The 21,314-nt window shown below is 45.6% G+C and overlaps 3 protein-coding genes and 1 non-coding gene across 4 annotated transcripts; 2 read left to right on the plus strand and 2 right to left on the minus strand.

The window, feature by feature from the left end:
* The first annotated feature begins 1,635 nt into the window (after positions 1-1,635).
* On the plus strand, positions 1,636-1,826 carry LOC111610040. Its single transcript, XR_002753468.1, has one exon. It is a non-coding gene; the product is annotated as a U2 spliceosomal RNA (small nuclear RNA).
* Positions 1,827-2,357: 531 nt separating this feature from the next.
* On the minus strand, positions 2,358-11,352 carry LOC102224171 (cyclin-dependent kinase 16-like). Its single transcript, XM_005804966.2, has 17 exons — positions 11,199-11,352; positions 8,410-8,601; positions 7,355-7,507; positions 7,166-7,284; positions 6,860-6,988; positions 6,731-6,787; positions 6,539-6,653; positions 6,281-6,375; positions 6,127-6,189; positions 5,922-6,045; positions 5,721-5,841; positions 5,234-5,331; positions 5,048-5,153; positions 4,696-4,738; positions 4,536-4,626; positions 4,393-4,467; positions 2,358-3,842 (listed from the first exon to the last, which is right to left on the minus strand). The coding sequence occupies exons 2-17, from the start codon at positions 8,531-8,533 to the stop codon at positions 3,805-3,807; spliced, it is 1,551 nt and encodes a 516-aa protein (XP_005805023.1). The 5' UTR covers positions 8,534-8,601; positions 11,199-11,352; the 3' UTR covers positions 2,358-3,804.
* A 530-nt stretch (positions 11,353-11,882) lies between these two features.
* On the minus strand, positions 11,883-14,731 carry abt1 (activator of basal transcription 1). The gene is made up of 5 exons (XM_023334201.1): positions 14,549-14,731; positions 13,862-14,162; positions 12,581-12,756; positions 12,286-12,471; positions 11,883-12,212 (listed from the first exon to the last, which is right to left on the minus strand). Exons 2-5 carry the CDS (start codon positions 14,151-14,153, stop codon positions 12,030-12,032), a joined length of 837 nt encoding a protein of 278 aa, XP_023189969.1. The 5' UTR covers positions 14,154-14,162; positions 14,549-14,731; the 3' UTR covers positions 11,883-12,029.
* Positions 12,709-20,911, plus strand: rad51c (RAD51 paralog C). The gene is made up of 6 exons (XM_005804985.2): positions 12,709-12,777; positions 14,376-14,509; positions 15,438-15,605; positions 16,632-16,854; positions 19,738-19,954; positions 20,096-20,911. The coding sequence occupies exons 3-6, from the start codon at positions 15,488-15,490 to the stop codon at positions 20,594-20,596; spliced, it is 1,059 nt and encodes a 352-aa protein (XP_005805042.1). The 5' UTR covers positions 12,709-12,777; positions 14,376-14,509; positions 15,438-15,487; the 3' UTR covers positions 20,597-20,911.
* The last annotated feature ends 403 nt before the right edge of the window (positions 20,912-21,314 follow it).

The raw sequence follows: 21,314 nt of genomic DNA on the forward strand, positions 1-21,314 counted from the left end.
ACCTTTGTCTCAAACACACCTGTTCTCAGTCAAGGTGTCACTTCAACAGGACCTGCCTGGCAAACTGAAATACTCCAAAATGTCCTCGGAGCTGGACATCCTGCAGAGATCCGCAGGAAGTCATTTATTCGGAACAGCAATGCAGAACCATTTCCGAAGCTTCCCAGGAGGCCGGCCGACAAAAATTACTCCAAGAGTCCAGCGACGACTCACCCAAGAGGTCACGACCCCACAACATCATCCAAAGGTCTGCAGGCCTCCCTGACCTCATGGAAGTCAGAGGTGATGCTCCAGAGACTGGGGCAGGGTAAAGACTGCCTGCATGGCAGAGTCCAAGACCAAAACCACCACCGAGCAAAATCAACGTTAAAGCTCGTCTCAGTTTTTCCTGAACGCATCATTAGGATCCTGAGATCTCATCAGTCCACAGGGTGAACTCTCTAGATGGTCTGCGACCATAGCAACAGCAGAGCACGGTGGTGGCAGTGTGATGGTCTGGGGCTGTTTAGCTGCTTCAGGGCCTGGAAGACCTGATGTGATGAATAAAACCAGGAAACATCCTGCAGGAGAGCCACCGGCTGCAGGGCAGCGATCAAAAACACACCAGAAATGAAGACTTTGTAGTGGCCTAGTTAAAGTCCTGATGCCGTGGCGTGACTTTATGAAATCACCTTCCATCATGGTTGGACTATCAAGATTCTTCATACATTCCTCCAAAGCTGGAAAAGATTGACTGAAAGTTATTAAAATGGTTGACTGTTGAAACAACCAGTCTGAGGTTTAGATTGTGACTTTTTCAAACTCGCCCACGTAGGTTTGAGTTTCACAATCACATTCAGCTAAAAACTACATTTTGTGTTTCTTGTATTTGGCTCATATTTAAATTGTTTTGATGCTCTGAAGCACTGAAGTGAGACAAACAAGCAGCAAAATGAGAACAGGAAGACAGCAAACACTTTTCCACACCCCTGTGGATGGATTTACAGCTGCTGAAATGTCGAGACAAATTCTCTGAAATTAATCATCTATGTTCAGATTAATGTTCTTTACATTTGATTTTTATATGTGTAACTGGAGGCCTGCCTGTGCCTCTCAACAATATTAAACATGGTAAGAATATTCTCTTCTGTTACTTTACCTGTAAATTAAGCCTAAACTAAGCAGTTTAGTTTGAGCTGAACACGCCCTTTATGTCCACTAGAGGGCGATGTAGGCTCAGTGTAGAGTCAAAAACCGGGAAATGCTTCATTAGTTTTAACCCTACAGTTGCATACAGTGTAATTAACTGTAAATCCGGTGACTTTCCTCATAACACGTAACAGACACGTTCATATTCAAAGCTCCAAGTAAGGATAAAACTTTTCTAAACGTGTTTTAACCTCCAGGCTTCCTATTGGAGCTCAGTGAGTCACGTGACCAGAAATGAACAAATGGGTTTCTTTTTCACAGAAGGTTTTAGACTAATTTGGCTCATTTATCTTTATTTTCCGATGCACAAACAACATAAAAGATTCGCAAACTAGATTTTCTACTTACCGTGTTTGATTTTTGAGTGATAAAATGTTAAATTTTCCGAACCGGGAGTCAAAACGGGACGGTCGAGGTTGAAATGGTTTTCCTTTCCTAGCGCCTGGCATCGCTTCTCGGCCTTTTGGCTAAGATCAAGTGTAGTATCTGTTCTTATCAGTTTAATATCTGATACGTCCCCTACCCGGGGACCATATATTAAATTGATTTTTGGAGCAGGGAGATGGAATAGGGGCTTGCTCCGTCCACTCCACGCATCGACCTGGTACTGCAGTACCTCCAGGACCGGTGCACTCCCTCAGGCTGTTATATGGAAAATAATCAGTGGATTAGGAGGTGATGCATTTCTGACTACATTTTACTTTCTACATGTTTTCCGGATCACCACCATGTGCAGCTGCTTTATTGGCTGTTTTATATTAACCTTTAAAATGGCGGAGTTTAATAAGTATAGAAGTGCTTCTTCTGAGGAAAGGTTGGGTTTATTGATGCCTCTAAGGCAGGGGCGTCAAACTCCAGGCCTGCAAAAACCCTGGAATGAAACGGTTTGGTTTCCTGGATCAGTTCTCCGGAGCCTCAGTGACGTCATTATTCTGTTCAGGTTCTGCAGCAGAGTTACTGTGTATCATCTCTTTGTGATGAATAATTAATCTGTAATTCTAAATATTAAATAATCTCACTAGAAGGCATTGTACCAAATAATTTCTTTACGTTTACTTCATCAACTCTTCAGTCATTTCTTTCTACTTGAGTAAAAATACTGAAGCAAAGTTTCTCAGACTGAAAACTCTCCAGACCAACATGAATGTTCCTCAATAACCGACCAACACTGATAATAAATAAAATCTTTTAATGTCAGTTCTGTTTATATATCCAGATTACAGATAGATAAATACAACAACAACATCCACTTCCTGTTTTCATTCAAGTAAAACAAACACTTCAGTGCTTTCTGAGCCGTTGGAAGATTTCTAATTGAACAGCGTGGAAGTTCACTGGAAGAGAAATACCATCATGCAGGTCAGAATATTGCAGAGAACTTTGGCTTAAAACAACAACGATAGTTTAAGTAGCAGGTCTGAACGCAGCACAACGTCCTTGGTGTGTGCAGACCGGCCGATCAGGGAGCTGCCCGAGTTACATTCAGCAGTCAGACGGAGAGAACGTGACTGGAACCAACCCCACTCCCACAGGTCAGAGGTCAACAGAAAGCTTCGTCCAACCTGCTCCTCTATGGAATGCTTTTATTTTGAAACATCCACTGCTTTCTGCTTTCTGGCCTCATGACCCGACATGTTCAGTGAACAACTCGATATCGGTTAACGAGCTCTTCCTCTATTGCTAAACTCCACCCATTTATTATTTCAGTATAAAAATATCGCTAACAGGTTTCTAAATCACCTGGGAAGCCCCGCCCACTGACCCCTGAACTCTACAGGATGGAATCAGGAAACGAAGAGCTTCTGCTCAGACGGCCGACACGATCAGATCGACTAACAGTCAAGATGCTGAAGAACCCAGAGAGACCGGCCAGGGAGAGCATGCTATCTGCCCCGTTATCTGCCCCACCCCCAGCTATCTGCCCCACTGTGCAGCAACCTGCCCCACCCAAATCAATCTGCCCCGTTATCTGCCACCATCACATCAATCTTTACCGACATGTATCTGGGGGAATCCAGCTGGTTTACTGTAAATTTCGTCTCTGAGTTTCATCATAACAGGAAGCAGCAGAGAACTTTCACAATAAGAGTCCAGATGGCTTCGTCCAGCAGAAATGGTATTAACCAGGAGAAGACGTGAAACGCACCTGGTCATGGTGGAAACAGGCCAGAAACTCGTTAGCAGTTAACGAGCTAACGCTAACCAGTGGTAACGGGACCTGGACCTGTTACGCTGTCGGGTCATGTGACCTGTAACTGGAACCAGGTGACTGGTTCCTGGAATCATCTGTCAGGACGTTGGGACCCGTTCCACCTGCTGCAGTGTGACATCATCATGATGATGTCATAAGCTGGAGGTGATGCTCCTGGTCTACCATGTTTGGATTTTAAGTCTTGGAAGACGGAAGCTGATTGGTTTGTTTCTGAAACATGCTGCCCTCTGATTGGTCGGTACCTGTTGTGATTCATTATTGCATCGTCTGTAAACAAGTTTTCTTCACATTCCGGAAATCTGTAGTGTTTTCTTTGTTTCACATCAGTAGTCTCAGATCCTTCAAAGTAAAATGTCACTTCCTGTGGTCACTTCCCTTTCAGATGGCTCCGTCTCCTTCAGGTGTCAGAAGAGCAGACTCCGCCTCCGCGTCGGGCTGGTAGCTGGTAACAGAAAACGTTTCAACGTCAGAAACCTAAAGTTCACCTGAAACTTCTGACTCCTGGCGACCTGCTTCACCTTCGACCCTCACTGCTCTGATGTTCTACTGAAATGTCCGACAGTCTCTGTTGGACCAGCTTGAAGTTCTGCAACCGGACCAGACCGGACCTGAACTTCCTGAACCAAAGTTCAGAGGAATCGGGTTTGTGTTTGAGGCTCCACCAGAACCATGTTTCCCTGAGGCAACCTGGTGAACGCCGCTAACTAAAACGCTAGCCCCGCTAACCCTAAAGCACTATTCATGAACATTAGTTCTGCTAATGCTAAAGTGCTATACCAACATGCTATATGGCAGAAGTTAATGCTAAACGCTAAACTCAACCATGTGGACACCCACCATAAGTGGTGGGCACTGTTAACTAGAGAGCTACCTGCGCTAACCCTAGAGCACTAATCATATGAACGCTAAAGCACGGAGCTAAAAATTAACTCTGCTATTAGCGTAAATAGCGTCCAGTCCAGACGGGACCACCAGGAGTGTCTGACGGTTACCTGGATCAGGAACTGCCGGCGGCTTCACGCTCTCCTTCTCCAGCTGGATCTCCGACAGACTGAAGATGGACACCGCTGAAACGTAACCATGTGACCTTAGTGACATCACAGACAGGAAAGGATGTGTCCAAGGTTACACTTACTGTCAGGAAGTGATGTCACTCTGTTTCCAAGGTTACTGAAGTAGCAATGTTTCATGGCTTCGTCAGCAGAGATCCTCTTCTTCCCTTCAAACTAAAGTTCAAACACTCATCAGAGCTGCTTTAGCCGTTACCATAGAAACACTGTGAGGCATTCACTGACCTGCAGGAACTTCGACAGCAACTCCACTCCTTCACTGCTGAGCCTGAACACAGAGAGGAAAATGCTCAGGAAAACCCTGGCTACCTGGGAGTATTTCTGGGGTACCTGGGCGTACCGGGGGTATTTCTAATCTATCTGGGCACACCTGGGGGTATTTCTGGGGTATCTGGGCGTACGTTGGGGTATTTCTGGGGTATATGAGGGCAACTGGGGGTATTTCTGGGGTATATGGGCGTATCTGGGGGTATTTCTGGTCTATCTGGGGGTATTTCTGGGGTGTCTGGGCATACCTGGGGGTATTTCTGGGGTGTCTGGGCTTACCTGAGGGTATTTCTGGGGTGTCTGGGCATACCTGGGGGTGTGGTTGCTCAGCCTCTCGGCTCGGTACTGAGGGAAGTTGAAAGCCAGGAACTCCTGGTTGGAACTGATTCCAGGCCAGCTGCGCTCTCTGGGCGTTCCTGCAGACGAAACAACCTTCTGTCAGCAAAAATCCTGGATGTTGATTGGCTATCGGTGATGGAAGCTGATTGGTTAATACCCAGCAGCTTGAAGATGAAGTGAAGCTCCTCCTCAACTGTCGAGCCAGGAAAGAGAGGGCGACCCGTCACCATCTCATAGAAGATACACCCAACACCCCTGGAGACACAAAGAGGTAGAGACGGGTGGAAACGGCTCGTAGAAGGCTGAAGGTCCGAACCGCCCCCTTTATTAAAAACCAGAACCCAGAAGGTTCAAACAAAGAGTTTCTATTTCAGGTTCCTGTTCCTGAGGGCTGGTACCAGAACCGACAACCAGCGCCACTGGAGACAGGAAGGATCACCCTGGAGACACAACCACCACTAACACCAGCTGAGAGAGACCAGGAAACCCAACCGACATGTTTCTGGACAGAACCAAGAGAGAACCCAAACAGAACCCAGAGAGAGAATCCGGGCATGCGCTAGGAGAACATGCTAACTCCATGCAGAGACTTTGTTGCTCCAAGCAGTCCGATCTGAGAACTGGAACCAGAACCAGAACCGTACCACATGTCGATGTGGGTGGAGTAGTCGGTGCTGCCCAGCAGGATGTCCGGCGGCCGGTACCACAGCGTCACCACCTCATTGGAGTATGTTTTTGTTGGGATGGACTTGGCTCGGGCCAAACCTGAAGCACACCAAGAACTCCGGTCAGATCCGAGCAGAACCAGAACCCCGTACCAGAACCAGAACTGGAGGAGAACTCACCAAAGTCGGCCAGCTTGAGCTCCCCTCGCTCGTTGATCAGCAGGTTCTGGGGCTTCAGGTCTCGGTGGAGAACTTTCCTCCGGTGGCAGTAGGACAAACCACGGAGCAATTGGAAGAGAAACAGCTGAGACAGAAACACCAGACCAATGAGCTGGTTCTACTGGGCCTACTGGACCAAACCATCCATCCATCCATCCATCCTCACCTTGACGTTGTGAACATGGATGACGTTTCCACAGTCGTCCAGGTATTGCTTCAGATCTTTGTCCTGAAATTTAAAAATCCAGATAATTCTGATTAATTCAGGTGATTAATAATCAATAAGCCTATTGATCCGGAGTTTCCCGGTAACGACTCACCAGGTACTCAAAGACCAGCGTGAGGGATTTCTGCGTGTGGATGATGTCATGAAGCGTCACGATGTTGGCGTGTTTCAGGTCCTTCAGCAGAGACACTGCAGGAGAAAAGACACGTCAACCTTCAATACGTCAACCTGTAAAAGGTCAAACCTGTAACCCATGTTGCTTGTTGCTGCTGCTGGTTGCAGCTGCTAGTTGCAACGGGGTGCTGCTCATTGCTACTGGTTGCAGCTGGTTGCAGCTGGTTGCTGCCGGTACCTTCTCTGATTGCCGTGCAGGGAGCTCCCTCTTCATGTTCCAGGCGGATCTCCTTCAGGGCAACCAGGTTGTCGGTCAGCTTGCTGCGACCTTTGTACACCGTGGCGTAGGTCCCCTGCAGATAGACAGGTGGTGCTCTGAGAACCCAGACGAGTCGGTTCCTAAACACTCGGACTCGGTCTGTGAGCTCACCTCTCCCAGTTTGTCCAGTTTGATGTACGTCTCCAGTTTCCCGAACCCGATCTCCGACTGCACACAGAGAGAAACACGCTGAGCCGACGGTGGCCGGGCGCGGCGCGGCACGGCGGAGAGGAAACGTACCAGAGACACTCGGCGGAGCCGCCTGCTGATTGGCTGCTCGAACAGAGCAGGACCAATCACACTGAACTTCTCCAGGTAATCATCAGGAAGACGGATATCCGCTGGCAACGACAGACGCTTGTTGATGTCCTGAAACGAGAGAAGAGACGGACTTCACCTGCATCCAGGTATGCTTTTGCTGTCAGAGGTCAGCAGGGGTCATGAGGTCAAGTTTCTGATAAAACCTGACCAGTGAAACCTTGGACTGGTTCTGATCAGGTGTGTTTTAGGTGTTTTGTGCATCCGGTTCTGGTTCCGGTCTGTTACCTCCGTTGAGATCTTCTTGTTCCTCAGTCGGACTCGGACCGGACTCTGAACATCGTCTGAAGACGAAGGCGGATCGCTTTCTCCACCAGAGTTCATCTTGACGTCTTCATGAACTATTTCTGAAAGAACCAGCAGAAGTTTCAGACTCTGCTTCAGAACGAGAGCCGCCGGGTTTCTCATGGCCGGTACCGAGTCTGGTGGCCCGGTTCAGGTAGGAACTCAGGCTGCGGCCGAGACCGCGGGGCCTCCTCATGGAGCCGCCGTAGGACTGCAGCAACGAGTGGACCGAAGACGACGAGGCCCGGACCTTCAGAGCTGCTGAGGAACGAAGAGACGGGACTTCTGGGAGAGGAAGAGGAGGAGGAGGAGGAAGAAGAGGAATGAGAGGAGGAGGAGGAGGAAGAGGCAGAGGAGGAATGAGAGGAGGAAGAGGAAGATAGAAAGGAGGTGTTAGAAGTGATGCAGTGGAAATCAGATCTAGATGTTAAACATCTAGAATCCTGAATCCATTTCTTTAGCTTCCCTTCCTTCATGAGCTAAACCCAGATTATAATCCACCGTATTTTCCGCACTATAAGGCGCACCTTCAATGAATGGCCCATTTTAAAACTTTTTTCATATATAAGGCGCATAGAATAGTCGCTACAGTAGAGGCTGCGGTTACGTTATGCATCCACTAGATGGAGCTGCGCTAAAGGGAATGTCAACAAAACGGTCAGATAGGTCAGTCAAACTTTATTAACAGATTACAAACCAGCGTTCTGAAAACTCCCTTCATTCCCAAAATGAATGAACAGCTGTTGCTTCCTCCACTCCCACTATAACCATTGATTGGTTCATGTTAAATTCTCTGCTGCTGCTCTGTTCCCGTGTTTTACTGCATCACTGATCGCCTGGAGCTTAAACTCTGCGTCGTCAGCGTGTCTCTTAATAGGAGCCATTTTGGGGTTTTTACACAAAACCCAGCCTGCACCGTGCGCTTCTTCTTCTACGGGGGAAAATGAAGTCGGCGGCTGCTTACCGTAGTTGCGAGACCAGTTGTGGCTCAATATTGGTCCATATATAAGGCGCAGCGGGTTATAAGGCGCACTGTCGGCTTATTGAAGGTTTTTAGGTGCAACTTATAGTGCGGAAAATACGGTAATCTAAATATATAATCTAAGGCCCACCGTCAGAGACCAGATTGGTCCCAACAGAACCCTTCGGTACCAGACTGTAATGCTGGTCCCTGAACAGGAAGTCACCTGAATCGCTGTGTGACGTCACTTCCTGCGTGTTGGAGTCGTTCAGCGCCCGGTCCCCGCCGCCGGCCCCGCCCCTCCCCAGAGTGACAGACAGCTGCCGTTTGAGCTTCCTGATTCGCTCCATGAGGGGGGGTCCGGGCGGCAGGGGGGGGCGAGAAGCCGACGGGGGCGGAGCCGTCCACCTGGAGACACCTGGACAGGTAAACATATGGGTAAGCACCAAACCGCAGCTCTGCGACTATCTGGATCTGAATGAGATTTACTGATTGTCCTCGTATAAACACCCGATGCTGATGTCACTTCCTGCTCCTTTCAGCCTCAGGTAGTTTCACCAAACAGCTTAATCCTGTTCCAGTACCAGTTACCATGGAGACCGACTCTGTGATGTTAACCCATAGGCGTCCCCACCAATACCTCCTGCTTTTAATTTACGCGCGGACAGTAACTCAGCAGCTGCTGCAGGCTGGATTCAAAACATTAACAGTTAGTTCATGATTTTTAAAACTCCTTTGTGAAACATAAACGGCTCAGTGATTTACTGGATTGGACATCATGTTGTTGCTTTGCATTGATTCAGGAATATCGGTGGTCAGGAAAATTACACAATCAAGCAAAGAATCTGAAATAGGGACGCAAAGTTTTCTATTAATTGAAAACGGATAACAAGGTCCAAGGGAATCACTTCACAGGTCAGTGAAAAGCTTTAATTAACAATGTTTATGAGACAGTAGGTTAGCTATGCTAGCTTAGCTTTTATCAACATGTACTCTTGCTGCGCAGTTCGGAGTATTTTGGTTGAATTAACACAAAATAAGTCGAACTATTTTCTGACAGATAATCAGGAGTTCAGGTGTTGAAGTAGCTAATCAACCACCGCGAGTTCAGCCGATCACTTTGGTGTTTTTATGGACTGTTTTTTGAAATGTTTTGTGTTTTTTTTTTATGTTAGTTCCTGATGCACTTGTACATAATCTTTGCTCTGCACTCCCGGGGCTGCTGTTATTGGTTGCCATGGCAACGTGTCTACGTGTGATGTTAAGCTGACAGACTGTGAAAAATAATACAATCACCCGTTTTCTACATTTTCCTTGGACTAATTGCATGATTGAACGTGGCAATATTCAGAACAATCATCAAATAGAATGAAATATTTCATAAAGCATAAAGAGTCAAAGTTTGTTAAATTTTAAACCATGGCGCCTACAGAGACAATTAAGTAAAATTTAATTATTGGTCAATATAAAAGAGAAATTTACTTTTTTCTCTCTTGTATCTTTACAGAACTGACAGAAACCAAACTATTTATAGATTTATATTCAGAGAAAATATATATTTTACATGTCCAAACATCAGCATTTCAGCCTTAAGCCACATTTTATAGAATCCAGTGATATTGATGATCACTCTACTCACCAAATGCCCCAACCAGACCCAAAAAAAGGTTTTTGCGTCTTTAATATTTGCTATGTTAAAGCAAATATACTTTAACATAGCAAATACAGACTCATTCCATAAATTAGAATATGACTGAAAAGTTCATTTGTTACTAATTCCATCACCAAGTGAAAGACATTAAATAGATTAATTAGATGTTTTAACATATTTATATTTTGTAGTAAAAGGTTATTCTCTAAATGTACTATTAATCTGACAAGCCTGATCAGGACGTACAGTACAGACCAAAAGTTTGGACACACCTTTTAATTCAATGAGTTTCCTTTATTTTCATGACTATTGACATTGTAGATTCACACTGAAGGCATCAAAACTATGAATAACATGTGGAAATATGCACTAAACAAAAAAGTGTAAAACAACTAAAATACCTACCCCTTATATTCTAGTTTCTTCAAAGTAGCAACCTTTTGCTGTGATTACTGCTTTGCACACACTCTGCATTTTCTTGATGAGCTTCAAGAGGTCGTCACCTGAAATGGTTTTCACTTCATAGGTCAACCTGCCCTGTCAGGTTAATAAGTGGGATTTATTGCCTTATAAATAGTCATGAAAATAAAGAAAACCCATTGAATTAGAAGGTGTCCAAACCTTTGGTCTGTACTGTATGTACATTTACTGAAAAAGACTGTCTGGCATTCACATGCAACAAGTTTTGGCCTCATTCTTAGCACTGAAAAAGAAAAGATCTTCCAGTAACTGTGGTACATCAGCGCCCCCCACCTCCACCTCCACCTCCTCCACCAACTTGCAACACAAAGTTACACCCTTGGGTTAACCTGATCCTTCCCGTCCAATCAGTCAGTAAGCCTGGCCCAGGTTTCCATGGTTACTCTGTGTGAAACACGGTCATGGACCTGTGATGCTGAGGTCAACATCTCAGCCAATAAATCAATAGCTTTCAAGATGACGTCATAGATGAGTGGGTGCCTCAGACTGCTTTCAGAAGGTCCCGAACCTGGCCGGACTCTGAGTGGACCGAGCCTGGTACCGGAAGCTTTGTGTGATCCAGTTTCAGTCAGGAATTAATGGAGAATTAATATTTTTTATAAATTATTCCTAAATGTTTTTATTTAACTCATTCATTATTAACGGATGTCGTTAGTGTTCTTGCTGCAGGTTAAACTTCTTCAGCTTGGAGCCCAGAACCGAACCGAACCAAACCCTGTTTCTGCTGCTCACAGCTAGCCTGCTAGCCCGGCTCCGTCTACCTCCTGAACACCTGCAGCGGGCTTCGTGTTCTTCCTGCGCCCCGGCTCCGGTTCGGTAACGGCTACCGGGCCGGAGGGCCAGGGAACCGGTTCCGCTGCCTCCACCCTTGACCCGGTACTTACCGTCAGAGGCGGACCCGGTCCGGCCCGGGTTCTCCGTGGTTTGGTTCAGTCTGAAGGAGGTTCGGGTCGCTCCGTCTCCCAGTAATCCGCCGCCATGTTCCTACTCCACTGCGTCATGACGTCACCTAGCCCGGCCCCCTGCGTGTTTGTAAACAAACTGGTGGTTTTCGGTCGTCAATCTGGAAACTTCGTAAAACGTAAGCAAGTCACAAACTATGAAGGTGCTTTCAAAACATTACTTGTTTTTCTAAGATCATGATTTAATTTTTTGCAGATTAGTTTTTCTTCAGCTTTGCAAAGTAATCCAGCCAAGGAGTTATTCATGGAACTCCAACTGTTGGTGAACTTCTAGTGGCTGATGCTTTTCCAGACTTGACAGACATATATATATTTTTTTACAACAAAATGTTTGTAAAAAAAAAAAAAATGTTTTCGTAATTGATTAAATTGAACTACAGAAATAATTTATGCATCAAAAAATCTTTACAACAATATGTGATCATCTGAGTGTCATTTTTGACTCAAACATGTTGCTGAGACCCAAGTGACCGGCGCCCCCTGCAGGCAGGCCGGTATAAATGTTCCAGGTCGGGTTCAGCTGTAAACCGGACCGGACTGAAACCACTGGAACTTCAGTTTGTTAGATTTCTGGCTCCATATTGTATGTATTGTATTGTACAAAACCAAAATCCAACAAACTTTATTTACAACAACCTAAACATGATGAGGAGCAGTGGGAGGAGCCACCCAATGGCCCCGCCCCTTCCCGACAACAGGAAGTATTTGAGTCCGTTTCTGTTTACTGTCCCCATAGAAACAAGTTCATGAGCTTCACTCTGATTGGTTGGAGTTAAAGATCTTAGCCAGTAACGAGACGTTGGATTTGCTCTCCTGCTGCATGAGGCGGGCCTTATTCAGGCGCTTCTGGGTAATGGAGTCCTTTTTCTTCTTCTTCTTCTTCTGGATCTCCTCTTCTGTCTGGCGCTGAGTGAAGTCCCACGTCTTCTCCTCCACCTGAAGACAACAAAACGGTTTACCTGTCTGTGACTCAGATGTTCACCTGCCTGTCAGACCCGTCTGTCTCTACCTGTTCTCCGTCTCTCTGCCGTTTCTTCCTCAGGTGTTCCAGGTGGGCGCTCTTCTCCACGTTGTTCAGGTAGAAGCTGGTCTCCTTCTTGGCCTGAGAGACTTCGGCCCGGAGTCTCTGCTGCAGCACCGTCTGCTCATAGGCCAGCCGCTCGCTCAGGTGAGTCCAGTGGAACCTGTGCAGGTACTTCAGAGACAGACAGACGTCGACAGGTGAGACTCAGCTGCTGACGGAGCGTTGTTCCAGTTCCAGGCAGGGAACAAAGTGGGGAGCCAGGGAGGGAACCAGGTGATACCTTGATGTTCCAGAGGTCAGAGAAGAACCTCTGGCGTTTCTTGGTTCCCATCGGCGTGTTGTGCAGCGACAGCGCCACCCGCTTCGCCACCCGCTTGTCCCTGAACTCCACCCAACCTTCGGTGAAGTCGCACCTCCTGGAGCCGGACTTCTTCTTCTTCCTCCTCACCTGGCGGTCTGCGGGATCAACGCAGCCAGGTTAGGAACAGCAACCAGAACCTTCTGCAGTAACAACAAGCTTTCACATCAGAGGAACAAATAATAGACGGACCTGCATAATTCACCTGCAGGGAGGGAAATTATGACTACAGTGGAGAAACTGAGGTTTGGTTAAAGTGGAGGTGAGGTGTTAACGAGTCAAACTTCTGTTTTCTGATTGTTAATCTTAAGTTGGAGGAGAAACCTGAACTGATCTCCGGTCTGCAGAGCAGAGTGTCGACTGCATAACCATGAAAACTGATGTTTGCAGAATGTGGCCAACAGGAAGCATGAAAATATAAAAGGGGCAAAAATCACATGTGGGGACTTAATATCTAAGTTCCCACTGGCTGAGGTTATAACAATAAAATCAGTTACCATGGCAACGCATATGATACACAGCTCTACATTATGATGTCACCAGGTGACTATGAACCATCCAATCACCGCACAGAAGCTGAGAACAGGTGGAGGTGACAAAACGTCCTCCAGCTGAACAGAAACTGAACTTATTATTATTATTGTGGCTGAGTGAAGAAAACCAAAAAACTGCTGAAACATTGATTTTATTTAAATCAAGACTAAGAGAACACCTGGATGGAGGATGTGATCCACAAAAACTGGATCAATATGTTAGATTATGAGTTTGACTAAAGAATGTTGATTTCTTGTTTCATAACTGATAACAGCAGGATGTTCTGGTGACGGAAAACTGTGTGTGTGTGTATAGGTGTGTGTGTGTATAGGTGTGTGTGTGTGTATAGGTGTGTGTATAGTGTGTGTGTGTGTGTGTGTATAGTGTGTGTGTGTATAGGTGTGTGTATAGGTGTGTGTGTGTATAGTGTGTGTGTATAGGTGTGTGTGTGTATAGGTGTGTGTATAGTGTGTGTGTGTATAGTGTGTGTGTGTAGTGTGTGTGTATAGTGTGTGTGTGTAGTGTGTGTGTATAGTGTGTGTGTGTGTAGTGTGTGTGTGTGTAGTGTGTGTGTATAGTGTGTGTGTGTATAATGTGTGTGTATAGGTGTGTGTATAGTGTGTGTAGTGTAGTGTGTGTGTGTGTGTAGTGTGTGTGTGTGTGTCGCACCCTCTGGCTGCAGGAAAATGCGTCCGATCTCTCCGTAGGCTGACAGCAGGTTCCTCAGGTGTTTGGGGCGGAGCCTGGGAGGAATATGGCCCAGGTAGATGATGCCTGGAACACACTTCCTCTCCTTCTTCTTCGCCTCTTCATCATCATCATCAGCAGCAGCAGAAGCTCCTTTCTGCTCACTAGCTGCTTCCTCCTCCTCTTTGCTCTGAGTGCTCGTCCTCCTCTGATCCTCCTCTGGACTCTGGCCTGTTGTCTTCCTCTGTTTCTCCTCTTCCTCTCGCCTCTTCATCTCTGTGATCTACAAGCAGAGAAACATGAGACTTCATGTATCCAATCAAATCAGTGTCATTATCTCAGTAGCTCCGCCTGGTGGAAACACTGAGTTTAACAGGACAATGCGTAAATAATCCAGAGGACACAATAATAAACCTTCTGATTGATTTCGGGATTCATCTTCCAGAAAACAAAACATAAAATCAGTTTTTAAACTTGAACTTCCTCCAACAAACAGGAAAACATCCCGAGGAAGAACCCAGAGGGACCTTCAACCCTCCAGTCAACATCCAGTAAAACGTCCTGCAGCGCCACCTCCAAACTCAACTTCCTGTCGGAAACTCAGGCAACTTCCGGTTTCCTTTGCTGCGGGTCAGCCTGCTTATTATCAATAATAACTGATGAACTTACCTGATCAACCAGCCGCAGATTAAGCCTTCATCAACAAACCGATCTGGACTCACATGGAACTACCGTCGCTTCCGACTGACGTCACAAAAGCTGCGACGCAGATTCCTGTTGTCTTTTCAAATTAAGATTAAGCTAAATAAATAATTTTAAACGGAATAAATTAATTTTCTTTTAGCAGTAATTCTTATTGTTGTGATTTTATATGTCATATTTAAAATATGTAAAAATTAAAAGTAAATTCAGGAAAAACTGCATATTAATTCAACTTGTCAGTAGTAGTTTAATACAGAGGTGAGTAGCAACAAGTTACATTTACTGTTGAAAAATGATTTTTAAGAGTAGTTTTACTGCACTATGCTTTTTTTACGTCTAATATTGGTTTCATGAGTTTTAAATTTATTTTTACATGTTACTTTTATCTTGATATTTTATTTTGTATTCATATATATTCCTCATATATATTTTTTTTAATTTCCCAGAATTTGGTCATTACAAGATTAGATAGCAGACCGTAAACTGGATCAAAAAATAAATGTTTATAGGTCTGTTTGTAACTTAACCATCACTGTTCCAACTGGTTTTCACATCCCTGTTGGTATTTCCACACTTCTGTTGATCTCACAGTTTTAGTTTTGATAACTGCATAGTACTTTCCATTGGTGGCATGAAGAAGCTCAAAGTGAAATGGACACTTTAAAGAAGTCTCCATTTTCATGATTAATCTTATCCATAATAATTTTATAGTAATTTAAATTATTCACAAATATTACATTTTTATCCTGATTCTTGTTGGATGTAAAAGCAATTATTTTAGAAATTAAACAGATTTAAAATGAAAACACCGGAACTCAGCAGCAAAGCGGAAATCCTGAGGCTTTTATTTTGAAAGGTGGAAGCGGAAGTGCAGGGAGGAAGCGGGCTGCTGTGAGCGCGGTGAGGATGAAGAGGCCCGTCTCCAGTTTGAGTTTGGGCTCCAGTTTGAAGGGGAAACTGGTGAGAGCTGGTTTCCAGTTCACCACAGACCTGCAGGACCTGAACCCGGAACACCTGAGCGCAGGTAGAGCGCCTCTGGCGGCGGAAACACGTCATCTTATGACGTCATAATGTTTTGAGGCATCTCGTTTTTCAGTTTTTAAAAAAGGCTAAAACTGTTTTCATCCATAATTTGTTTTTTGTTAAAGTTAAAGTAGAAACTAAATAAAGTTCCGGTTAAATTTGTTCAGTCACAGAAAATCCGGAAAAGAAATAAATTTTTATAGAAAATATTAAATATTTTTTCTATAAAAAATATTTTTCTATTTATTGAAAAATATAAATAACTCATCAAAGTTGGTGTGATGAGTTTGAAGCTCAAACTCATTTTGGTTTGACAAGCTGAGCGGATATAAGGTTCTGATAACTTATATCAGGTTCTGGTTCTGGTTCTTTGATTGGTCCAGTTGACCCTTAATGGATAAAGATGATTTTTTTCTTCATTCAATCAGAGACAGAATAAAACCTGAAGTGATCAGTAATTGGATTCACCATCAGAAACTGGATCAAATATGATCCAAATATCAGTTTGATTTATTACTGTCAAATGTTATTTTTAAATTTTTATCTTTTTTATGTCTAACACTAAAAAATTATGCAAAATATAATTTCAAAAAAGAAAATATGTTTATTGTTGATGTTTAGATCATCATTATGGTCATTTTTCACCTTCTTGCTTTTCACAAATCCTAAAGTTAAGTTCTTCTAAAAATCAGTAAACTGTGATTAATTACAGCGATTAATTTACTGGAGGTTCTGGTTCTGTTCTGCGTTTGAGTTTCATAGTTTTGTATCTTTATTTATTCAAATTTCATAGAAAAAGGAACAAAAGACTTTTTTAATTTCTTGATTTTAATTATGTGAATTAAACATTAAAGATGTTTTTTTACCTTAAAGTTAAAATGTTTTAATAAGATCGTCATAAGATTTTTGTCTTACATTTTATTTTCAATAACAAGTCATTTAAAGGTATTTCATGTTGCTGATGACATCACACTGCTTTAATAATGACAGAAATCTAAAATGTTGCTCTGATTTGTTATGTGTGCAGAGGCTGGAGTCTCCCAGCAGGAGGCGCTGGAGGCGCTGCAGGCTGCCAGCTCGGGGCACGGCGTTGCCCCGGTGACGGCTCTGGAGCTCCTGCAGAAGGAGGAGGAGTTCAGGAGCATCGTGACGTTCTGCTCCCAGCTGGACGAGGCGCTCGGAGGAGGAGTTCCTGTTGGGAAAGTGACGGAGATCTGCGGAGCTCCAGGAGTCGGGAAAACACAGCTGTGGTCAGAAAACACACACCTGGTCACACACACTGCAGGTCGTGAACAGTCGATTCCTCTCATGACCTGGAGCGTGTCTTCGAGTCCGAACATGGCTGGAAGTAACAGCCTCACAACAATCACACCCAGAGGATCGTTGGGTCATCGATGAGGTCATCAAGGTCACTAATGAGCCAGTTGAGGTCACTAATTGGGTCGTTAGGGTCAATAGGTGTTAAAGATCAATGACGAGTTTGATAAAATAGTTCTGCATTTCTGTGTTCAGAGCTGGAATGCAGCCTGAAGGTCCAACTTGTCCCTAAAGACGCCATGTTTTGGTCCCATGTCCCAAGCTGTGATTGGCTGATAAGCAGCCAATCAGAAGCCATCAGGTTCATCCTGCGAGCCTCAGCAGGTGATGGCAGGATGAACGCTGAGGTCGGATCCTGGTTTATCATCAACCAATTCCTCCAGACTGTCCCAACTTGTGGACATCCTGTCTGTGTGGCACTAGGAAAGTGAGGCATGAAACTAGCCCCCCCACATTTGAAACAGTGCATACAGTTGTCTCCTTTTCCCTCTTCTCTGCACTTCTTACAGCCTTTTTGTCTTTGTTTTGGTGCCATGGTGTGGGGACTGGTTTCCATAGCAGCCACAAACATCTCTTTCATTTCTTTGCGAAGTTCTTCTATGATCTGCTGTGGGTCTGTTTTAGTCTCTTTATTTTTAATTGTTTTCACAGCCACTGTAATGGGGGATTCTTTGGGTTTCGGGTGGCTTTGAACAGATGTCAGGGCTGTCTGGCACGCTGTTTGGAGCTCTTGTACCTTGGGAATCTTGACTGCAGTGGACCTTCTTCGTTTCTCCAATCTTTCATTTTCTAGTTTTGAAGCTTCGTTAACCTTCTCAATCAGTTCTTCATCTGTTATGGTCATATTACTTCGGAGAGGCAGCAACTGATACTTAATGGAGTCACTGAGTAGCCCAGTTTCAATGGAGCGGAGAAACTTACGCTGAATTGTGGTCCTGCTGTACAGTTCATCGGTCTCCTCATTTGCTGCTTTCCAGAGAAGTTTTTCTTTGAGCTCGATAGCACGAAATACAAAATTTAGGGCAGTTTCTTTGGGTTCTTGGGAGATATTGAGCAGCTGATGGTAAAGTTCAGTGGGGCTATCGACCCGGTAGTGTCCCTTTAGTATGGTGAGCAGTTTGCTAAGGGTTAACCCACGTTTTATCTCCAACATGTCTCTTAGGGGCATTCCTGGACTGATGGCCCTAATTACTGCTTCAACTACTTCAACCTCGGAGTGTCCTTTTTCAATCCTGTTTTCGATCTGGCGTACTAAACTGAGGTAGGACAGCTTATCCTTCTGCCCACTCTCTCCAATCTGCCCAGAGATTTTAAACTCCCTCCTCAATGTTACCTCCTACAGAGTTTGTTTTGGCTCTGGTCGGGTTTTGAGTGGATAATCTGTTGCCTGGACTGAAGGGGTGCATGGAATAGTGTCCTCAAGGTCTATCTGTGACACAGACTTTTTAAATGAGGATTCCTCTTCAGACTGACACATTACTTTACTTAGTCTCTGGATATACGTGGCTGTTTCTTTATAAAACTGTTCCACTTGATCCTCTTCTTCACTTTTCTCTATCTCATCAAACATGTCCTCTGCCAACCTGATGAGTGTCCTTTTGGTTTTACTTTGAGGCTCTCCGCTGTCCAGGCCGGAACACTTCAGTCGCCTGCAGACGTCCACGAGATGCTCTCTTTCCAACTGCCACAAGGTTGCACTCACTCGATCGCGCAGAAGCTGTGCTGCTTCCATCTTTTTTTTCTTTCTGGTTCGTCTCTTGTGAAGGAAGGTGGTTGGTGATGGTGTTGATTCACTAGCGCCACCTCCTGGCTGGCTCGCCAAAATATGTTACACAGCAGGAAATGATGGGCCGAGTCACTCCTCGTGCAGCATATTTATTCAGTTTAAACTGTAAAAAAGAAAATACAGCGGTTACAGTAGTGCTCCCAACATCCGCTGCAACAAGCTGTCCTCTCTGCAATGGCGGACTCCTACAGCCTGGCAGAGCGTCACCCGCTGTTGTATGTGGTACTACAACAAATACACATGCTCTCTACTGACATCACTGTACATCTACATCCAACATACTTTCATTAACTCAACTGAACTCAAACAATACATAAGTTTAAAACACATGTTGCGGCCCTATTAAGCCGACCCACCGAGCCCACATAAGCGCGAGCCAAGCGTGAGCCGTTAGCCTCGCTACTTTAGCCTGGTGCTAACTCCTGCTTTATATCTAGCTCAGTAATGCAGCTATACCGAAGCGCCTTTGTTGTGTCATTCCGTACCCATCGGAGGCTACTGGCGTTACGAGCTATACATTCTAATACTCAGCTTACCTGTAAAAAAGAAAATACAGCGGTTACAGTAGCGCTCCCAACATCCGCTGCAACAAGCTGTCCTCTCGGCAATGGCGGACTCCTACAGCCTGCCAGAGCGTCACCCGCTGTTGTATGTGGTACTGAGCGCCCTCCGATGGCGAAACCAAAACATTGTTAAATCTAATAAACATTAACTCTAATAAACATTGTTAACTCTAATAAATTCTAACGCTAGGCTGTGATCATCACCAAAAACAAAATGTGGGGGGGCTAGTTTCATGCCTCACTTTCCTAGTGCCACATCTGCAGTCCACTGTCCCTGACCACTTCCTGTCCTGAGGGGGGCGCTGCTGCTCTATGAAACCTCACTACCATCCGGACCCAGAACCGGGTTCCTCTGAAGCAACGGGTTCATTTCAAATCTGGAACCAGTTTGGAAAGAAACCTTAGACCAGTTTAAGCTGCTGGTTCTGGTTCTGACTGGTTCTGGTTCTGGTTCTGGTTCTGCCCAGCCTGCAGCTGGCCGTGGACGTCCAGGTGCCGGCGGTGTTCGGCGGTCTCGGGGGTCAGGTTCTGTTCGTGGACACGGAGGGCGGGTTCCAGGTCCAGAGGCTGGTGGACCTGGCTGGCGCCGCCGTGCGCCACTGCTCGCTGCTGGCTGAGGATGAGGAGCAGCGCGTTGCCATGACGACCTTCACGGTGGAGACCATCCTGTCAAACGTCTTCCTGGTAGGTCGGGTTCCTGGTTCTGCTGGTTCTGTTGGGCCCGGTTCCTTTAATCAGCCTATGGCTGAAGGTCTTACTGACTGCTGTTGCCATGGTAACCCTGAGGCAGCAGGGCTCTGATTGGCCATGTGTGTGTGTTCTCAGGTGCGTTGCCGTGACTACGTGGAGCTTCTGGCCGAGCTGCACCTGCTGGCCGACTTCCTGTCGAACCGGCCGAGGCTCCGCCTCCTCGTCATTGACAGCGTGGCGTTCCCTTTCCTGCGTCTCCATGACGATCTGTCCCAGAGGACACGCCTCCTCCAGGGCCTCGGCCTGCGGCTTATCGCTGCGGCGACGAGCCACAACATCGCCGTGGTAACCACCAACCACATGACCACGCGGCTGCACGGCAGCCAGGCACAGCTGGCGCCGGCGCTGGGCGACGTCTGGGGCCACGCCCCCTCCATCAGGCTCCTCCTCCGATGGGAGGAGTCACGGCGGCTGGCCTCCATCGTTAAATCCCCGGGTCACATGGACGCCAGCGTCCAATACCAGATCACCTACCAGGGCTTTAGGGACGCTGACCAATCAGAGCGGCCGCCGAGCAAAAGGCCTCGAAGTCAAACCGACCAATCAGCTTCCAGCAGGAAAAACACTGGCACATGATTGGTCAGGGACTTTCAACCAATCAGAGATCAGAGCCTGAAATTCAGTCTGCCTCTGCTCTCTGCTGGCTTCTCATTGGCTGAGAGGAACTCACAGGTGTTCCTATCCAGGTGTGTTTGCTGCTTTTACCTGCTCTGCTCCAGCTTAGCCCCACCCCCTGCGTGATGTCACTCAGGTGAGGCTGCAGCAAATCCAGACAAAGAAACTTTAACCTGATCCTGGAGCTGCAGGAGTCCAGGTGTGTCCAGCTGCTCCTCATCGCCTCCATCACCTGTCCGTCGCCATGGTAACTGAGGCTCTCTGGATGTTTGGTTGAATAATAAATAGATGATTTTCTGTATTTGTAGAAACGGCTTCATTCATGTTTTATTTCCGTTCATGGAGTCCAGAAACACTTTAAAATGTTTAACGTTAAACCAGGAGAGGGTAAACTAAAATCATAATTTCTTACTGGACAGATTCATAATTCTGTTGAAAACTAAGCCACAACATTTCTTATTCCCTCCTTTGCCTCCTCATTTTTATTAAGTGAAAAGTGTTTCTTATAAGGAAATGAACATTTGCCTCACTAAAGAAAGATAAATGACTTTTCTATTTTAATAATAATAATGATACATTTGATTTGAGACTGATTTCTTAAACCCAGGGTCACCTTACAGAGAAGACAAAAATAATCATAAAAATAGTAAATCAGTGAACGTATTTATTATTTAATTGT

The sequence above is a fragment of the Xiphophorus maculatus genome, chromosome 1 (assembly GCF_002775205.1).
Source record: "Xiphophorus maculatus strain JP 163 A chromosome 1, X_maculatus-5.0-male, whole genome shotgun sequence".
Classification (NCBI taxonomy): Eukaryota; Metazoa; Chordata; class Actinopteri; order Cyprinodontiformes; family Poeciliidae; genus Xiphophorus; species Xiphophorus maculatus.